This window comes from Hylobates moloch, unplaced genomic scaffold (genome assembly GCF_009828535.3).
Source record: "Hylobates moloch isolate HMO894 unplaced genomic scaffold, HMol_V3 SCAFFOLD_19, whole genome shotgun sequence".
NCBI lineage: Eukaryota > Metazoa > Chordata > Mammalia > Primates > Hylobatidae > Hylobates > Hylobates moloch.
In genome coordinates, this window is record NW_026652294.1 from 33,684,449 (window position 1) to 33,691,952 (window position 7,504).

Genomic DNA, 7,504 nt, shown 5'->3' on the forward strand with positions numbered 1-7,504 from the left:
CTCCCAGGTGCTGCTGCTCTGCTGAACCAGGGAACACACTTTGAGGATCCCTGTCCTAGAGCTTCTGGTATATCAGCAGTTAAGAAGTGTCTGCACACAAGTCGGGTTTCACCAGGCTAGGCAGGGACAGACAGAGCTGCCACAGCCAGCTGCCCTCCCCCTGCATCAAAGGCCATACGCAGTCATGACTCCTGGAAGGTTTGAGGCTGTTACATGCTAGCGAGTTACTTGCCAGGTTTTGAACAGCTAACAGCATTTCTGGATAGTGATACTAATGTTAGAACTCTGCCCCTGGGGCCCTGTCATCTGGATCTCAGCCTGGAACAGTCTTGCAAGGAAATGGAAAAGCTGCAAAAGTGCAGGGAACTAACTTCAGGCCAATTTCTTTGTTTTTTCTTGCTTTTTTGAGCCAGGGTCTTGCTTTATTACCCAGGCTGGAGTGCAGTGGTGTGATCCCGGCTGACTACAACCTCCGCCTCCCAGGTTCAAGCGTTTCTCCTGCCTCAGCCTCCCAAGTAGCTGGGACTACAGGAGCCTGCTACCACGCCTGGCTAACTTTTTGTATTTTTAGTAGAGACGGGGTTTCACTGTATTGCCCAGGCTGGTGTCGAACTCCTGAGCTCAGGCAATCTGCCCGCCTCAGCCTCCCAAAGTGCTGGGATTACAGGCATGCCACTGCGCCCGGCCCGTTCCTTTTTTGCTCTGGGCCAAGCTCCTATTTTGGGGGAGGCTACTACTCCCAATAGGAGGCAGGAAAACAGCTGAGCTGTAAGAAAGGAACCAGCACATCACCAAACTGTCCTTTGTAGGGTACCCTGAATACACCACAAAGATATAACCACGTGTAAAGTGCAGAGCTGGGGTTTCTGGGACAAAGATGAACACTTAGTATGTTTCAACCAAAATTCAACAGTATTAAGGATTTACCTTCATGAATCCGAGACCACTGAGCAAGAGGCTCACTAACAGAACAAAGGGAGTAGGACCCCGTATCTTTTGTTTTCATTTTTGTGGAGAACGGGGTCTCGCTATATTGCCCAGAGGTCCTGAACTCCTGGGCTCAAGCTATCCTCCCGTCTCTGCCTCCCTGAGAGCTGGGATTACAGGCGTGAGCCACCGCGCCCGGCAGGGCCCCTTATCTCTAGACTCTGTCCCCAAGAATCTAGTCTTGGGCCTGTAACCGGCCATCCTGGCTTTGGCTCTCTGGCCACAGCGATAGCCACAGTCGGAATGGGCTGCTGGGAGGGTGCGGGAGAGCTGGACTGTGCCGCAGACGCACGCCACCGCAAGGCCCAGGGTGCAGCACTCCCTCCTCCACCCAGGTGAAGGGGGACAGCAAAGCCAGTTTGGGTGCTGCCCTAAAGGAAAGCAGCTCATGAGGCCTTACCGCCCTGACACCAATTCATGTCACTCTTTGTGACTGGAGCTACACTCAGCCCCACTTTCTATCAGCATTTCCCCTGTGCAAAGGAAGACAAAAAAAAAAAAAAAATCACATCTAGTTTTATAGGCATTTAATAGTTTACCAATTGGTACAATAAGATTTTTTAATATGCAGAAAACATGAATAAATTTTGTTTTACACAGTCTGAGAGCAACAAATCTTACTGTAAAACACGAGAGCAATATTATATACATTCCTTTACTGATTTTTTAAAATTGTGTCAATATCTTCAGTGAACTCTTACAATCTGGGGAACTGTTTTCCTCAATTACCACTTCTGCAACGTTCATACGAGATCAAGGCTTGCGTTCATGTCAGTGTCGGGATCAACTTTAACTCGAAGAGTTTGTGTTTGTCTCTAACATCTTCAGAGTGAGCTTTAGGGATGCCTGAAGGATGGACAGTACAAGCAAGCAGCGACTTCCATGATACAGTGGGAAGATAGAAAGGCCTATTCAGTCCAGCCGTGACCTGTAAATCCAGCTTGCCCTCCCCCCACCCCACTGGAAAAAAAAAATCCAAAACCTTTTTCCACCAGTTTTTTACATGTCGCTTCTCTACCAGGAGATTCTTCTTTGCGTCATCTAGATTAATGAACACACTGGACTTACATACAGCTGGACAAGAAAGAGTAACCAATTTAAGTGCCTTTTCCTTCAACAATTTTAACTTCAGTTGCTTAAGGATGATCAAGCCACCAATGTCAACAAAATATCCTTTACTTTTAAATAGTTTTTCTTTAAATAAGTTTAAAGAAAATCTATTTAACGAGTGGTATTACTGGGAAGTTCACACAGAAACAGAAAGAGGCGAATGGGAGAGCAGGGCACTGGCAGTGGGGAGACCGGGCTTGGTACATCTAAAGCCAAAGCTTCCAAAGACTACAGCGAACGCTCCCCAGCCCGGGACGACTTGCTAACTAACTAGTGATTTTGAGAGTAGTGCTCTGGGCACACCATTGGTCACACCACACACAGATGAACCAGGACGGTCTTAGTCTCCTAAAGTGCAAGATGCCATGACAACAGGGAACTAGGCTCCACGCGATGTCTAAACCAGTCTCCGTGGCTTGCACTCTCAAGAGCGCAGCTAGGATTTCTTGGGCACGTTACAGATACATATTTGGGTGGCACTGGAATGTCTATTTTCACACACACACACAGTCAATAATCATCTGAGGATGCAATTCTACCAGCTTTTTATTTCTTAAATAAGTGGCCAATTTGATTGAGAAAGTGACAAAGCAGCAGTGAACCTCTAAACCAATTAATAAAAGTCCTCTACTTACAATCCAAACCAGTAACCTCATCATTGTCCTTATCCCAGGCAAGGCACAGGGTTAGACAGCAGACAGAGAAAACAGAGAACACAGTCAGAAAGGGCATCAACAGGACAGTGTCAGACAGCAGTGCAGGAAGCCTTTGCAAATCTGATTCCAGGTTGTAGACAGACTGCTCTCCCCCACCCCTTCGTTATTAAACAGGGCTCATTACATGTGGACCCAGTTGTGGGCCATCCCTGAGATTCAATGTTCGCTGCTTCTCACATGGAGGATGTCTGGTAACTCAACTCAGCAGCAGGCTGTGGCAATCTCCCAAGTAAGGATAACTTTGTTTACAGAGTAATCGTTTCCTCCTCCTTTGTCAACGCAAGTCGCTGTGTGCTGCAGGGGAAGACACGCTTGCTTCCTCCTGCATCGGTACCATTCTCCTTTATTGTTCAATATCTGAGTGATTTCTAGATGTTGTGGCTTACCCTTAAACAATTCATGCTAAAAATGAATTAAAATACAAGACATTTATACATGTACAAACAAATGTTAAGATGCACCATTTCTATGTATTTATATTTCTCAAAATGGGACAGAAAATAGCAGCAAACAAGAACAAAGATATTTTCCATAGTTTTTGTAGAAAAATCCAGTCAGAAGAGCTAAGGGAGAAAGACTTTTCAATGTAAGCAGGGTTGTGAGGCAATATTGTCCTGAAAATTCACCTACTGTATGTATTTAAGGAATTAGCTTAAGATGTAATTTTTGTCCTCAAAAATAGCCATTAGTTCTCAAAACTTTCCCTTCCAGAGACATCTCTCAGGAATCTAAAAACAAACAAGCAAAGAAACAAACAAAAAGACACAAGCTAGACATAAAGCTGCTTCTAGTTAATATACGGCCTAGTCTCTGTGTGTATCTACAGGACGCTAACTCTCACCCTTTGTCTTTTGAAGGAACCAAATTTCCATTAAATACTAAAGGGGACATTTAAAAAATCACATAGTACACAAATGAATAAAATGCAATTCAGAATTTTATCTTTGTTAAACTGTCACTGTTATCTCATTGTTCTGTTAACTTTTCAAATAACTTCCTTGGAAACAAAAAAAACCTGTTGGTTAGCTAAGCAATGGAATTCTTTATTAATAATTGACAATGGAATAGTGCTCCAAAAGTCATGGGTAAAAATTCTCTTAAACCTACTTGTAACTTTGGGTCAAAATATACAACATATCTAGGCTGTGTAAAACGTCGAGCGGCTAAACTAGAGGGGGACATAACGGAAGTGATTTTCCTTCGGCTGGAAAAAAATCCCCAGAGTCAGACCTAGTTTTCAGAAGCATTAAGATGAAAAAGGGTTTGTCTAAAGCATGGCATTCCACAGCAAGATTTATTCTACTTGTCCGTTTTAGCACTTTTTCAAAAACCCAGGACTAAGGACATGGAGGTTGATGTGTATGATACACACATATAGACTTATCCACTTACAGATAGGCCCATATACTTACAAACATTTACATATAAACAAAAGGTGAAAACAGTACATTTGTATGCACGCTCCATTAAACCCTGCCATTTTTTTAAAACCTGTAAGTGAAACACAGTTTAAATCAATATCAGATTCATGTTGAAAAACAAACTGCTGTATTCCTCCCACTCCTTTCAAATGGGCACACAGAACCTTCTCAGTATTTCTCTGTCATTATGTAATGCACATTGCACATCCCTAAAAAACACCAAAAACAAATAGTGATTTGTACCATGACACACTCAATGGGAAGATTAAATTCTACTTGGAAGTCACATCACTACACAGTCTAATAGTATGGAGAATACAACTAGAAGGATGTCTAGTGTGGAAAATAGAAGCTTAGAGTATGACAGTATTTTTTGACCTGTTTACAAAGCATTAAGACCAAAATGAAATAAATGAGTTGCTATTAGCTGCTGAGATTTTTCTTGAGATTTACAGTCATTTTCTTACATAAATATACCACTAGCCTCTGCGTGATAGGCTGCCAAAACAAATATATCCTACTGATTTGGCAAATGTGTCATGACAAAAATTCCAATGTATAATCCCCATTCATTACATAGATGGTTCAGAAGATTTTGAATTGTAGCCTTATTATCTAAAATCCTTAAAGAAGATTTATTAAGCACACTTAAGTGATGTTACATAGATACACATTTCAGAAAAAGCCCTAATAACCACCACTTTTCCCCAAATGAGGCCATCAAGTCAGGCACCGACAGATAGCAGAAAGAAAAACAGGAATTAATAATCCAACATAAAATGACACTGTCAACTATTCAGTTTAGTGCCCTAGTTCAATTGATTCAACTTCTGCCTTCGTAGGCCTGGTGTGACCAATGCCAGCCCAGGTTTTTAAACCCCTATGGTACTTCTAGACAACGTATGTAAATTTACAGTATACAATTTGGATTCACCATGCATGAATACTTTGTGTGTAACATTTAATAAGCTCAATCTACATCCAGAATAATTTACATGAAAGGACAATATTTATTTAAACAGAGCTCAATGGGGTAACCACGGTATCATCAGAGTGCATCCAGAGGAAAAGAGGGAGGAGGGGCCGAAGGAGACGCAATCAACGGCACTCCCACACTTTTACTGTTTGATCTACGCTGCCAGTGACGACATAGGGTGCCGTCTTGTGGAAATCTGAAAGAAAAAGAAATGGTTTATTTAAAAATCAGACGTAAGCCTGGGCAACAAACACAGTGAGACCCCCTCTCTACAAAATACAAAATTAAAAAAAAAGTTAGCCGGGCATGGTGGTGTGTGCCTGTAGTCCCAGCTGCTCGGGAGACTAACGCAGAACTGTTTAAGCTGGGAAGTCGAGGCTGCAGCGAGCCATGACTGCACCACTGCACTCTAGCCTGGGTGACAGAGCAAGACCCTGCCCGGTCCCAACCCTCCATCACACTGAGCCAGATAAAATTTTTAATGAGCCACAAAACAAGAAAGTCCAAATGCCAGGAGTGTTCGTGTTTCTCTAATACACCATAACCCAAGAAGGTATCTAGTTTGCCAATTCAGTTAGGGAAGTTGAGACTCAATGATCAAATCCTGTATTAACATCTCAATGAAAACGCCTGTTCCTGTTTGGCCCATCCCAAATGGGGCTCAAATCTTTTTTTTTCTTTTTCGAGGGGCAGGGTCTCACTATGTTGCCCAGGCTGGAGTGCAGTGGCTGTTTCAAGGTGTGATCCCACTACTGATCGACAAGGGAGTTTTGACCTGCTCTGTTTCCTTGGGCAACCTGGGAGTCTCCTGTTCCCAGGAGGTCACCATATTGATGCTGCACTTAGTGCAGACATCCGATCAGCACAGCACACTGTAACCCAGAACTCCTGGGCTCAAGCAATCCTCCAGCCTCAGCCTCCTGAGTAGCTGAGACTAAAGGCACAGCAGGGCTCAAATCTAACAATACAGAGTCTCGCCATATCCATTTACTGAACATGTTCCAGGCATGGCATACATGCTCCATCTTTGTGCCTAATCCTTGAAGCAATCCTGTGAGGCAGGTATTAGCCCATCTTACCGAGGCTTCGGTCCATTATACTTTAGTGCATTTATTATGCCTGACTGTATTCAGTACCTTAAATTCCAGATTCAAGTCCAGATGACAGTGAGGATGTTTACTCAAATCAAATACAATTTCCTGAGTTTCTAGTATCTGATAGTATACACCTGCCAGAGGGAAAGGCTGAGGAAAATTTTGTTTGAGAAACAAACTAATAGGGGAGAAAAATTAACCATCAGAGTGGTAAGTAACCTCTTCACAAATTCTGGTTTCCAAAACCAGTGTTGTGCAGTGGAGAAAGTAATGTTTTTACTGTAAGGCTAACAATGGAAAGAGTTAAGAGGAAAGGGGAATTTAAAACAAATGGTAAGAATCCACAAAATTTTCATCTGTCTTCTCTCTTCTGCTCTGAAAGCACAGTCATTTCTTACCTGGCAAAGTCCACATGATTATGTAAAACACTGTTTGTCTGGCACTCCAAAATCTAATGTTCAGAGACCTCACGAGGCGTACATACCCAAGGAGGTAACAAAGTGTTCATGCGCATTGAGGGTCTTCATGCATCGCTTGTTCTTGTAATCCCACACGCGTAGGGTCTTGTCATCAGCACAACTCAAAATAAACTTCCCCCCAGAATGGAACAGAACTCCACGTACCCAGTTATCATGACCCACCTTAAAAACAAAAGTTATTTGACTCAGTAAAAGGCAAAATGTTTAAATAGCATCTATTTCATAATACAATAAAACTATACATACCAAAAACATCAAAAGACCAAAAGAAAATAAAAGTCTAGGGGATTCTAGATTAAAGGAAATTGAAAACCCATAAGACATGAGCATCGAATATAATGTACAATCCCTGACTGGGTCCTGGATGAGGGTTAAAAAGAAGTCACACAGGGCATTATGGAAATAACAACAACAAATCTGATTATGTAGTCTATCAATGGTAAATTTCTTGAGTGTGATTAATTTTATTGTGGTTATTTATATACTATCCTTGTTCTTAGGTGGTTCATGCTAAAATACTTGGGGGTAAAGTGTTACGATGTCTCCAAAGAACGCTCAAATGATTTCAGCAAAATATACACACATACATGAAGGAAAACCAACAAATGGTAACTAGGTGAAGGATATACAGGCATTCACTATATATCCATCCATCCATCCATGCATGCATCCATCCATCTAATCATCCATCCATCCATCCATCCAATCATCCATCCATCCA

General features: G+C 42.2%; 1 protein-coding gene across 2 annotated transcripts in view; it reads right to left on the bottom strand.

Annotated features, from left to right (window-relative positions):
- Positions 1–5,176: 5,176 nt before the first annotated feature.
- Positions 5,177–7,504, bottom strand: part of PAFAH1B1 (platelet activating factor acetylhydrolase 1b regulatory subunit 1) — a 91,656-nt gene continuing 89,328 nt past the window's right edge. For both annotated transcript variants that reach the window (XM_032139304.2, XM_032139305.2), the window contains 2 exons: positions 6,789–6,945; positions 5,177–5,406 (listed from right to left, as the gene is read on the bottom strand). In XM_032139304.2, coding sequence (XP_031995195.1) covers positions 5,333–5,406; positions 6,789–6,945 — 231 coding nt within the window. In that variant the 3' untranslated portion in view covers positions 5,177–5,332. The remainder of the gene's footprint in view (positions 5,407–6,788; positions 6,946–7,504) is intronic.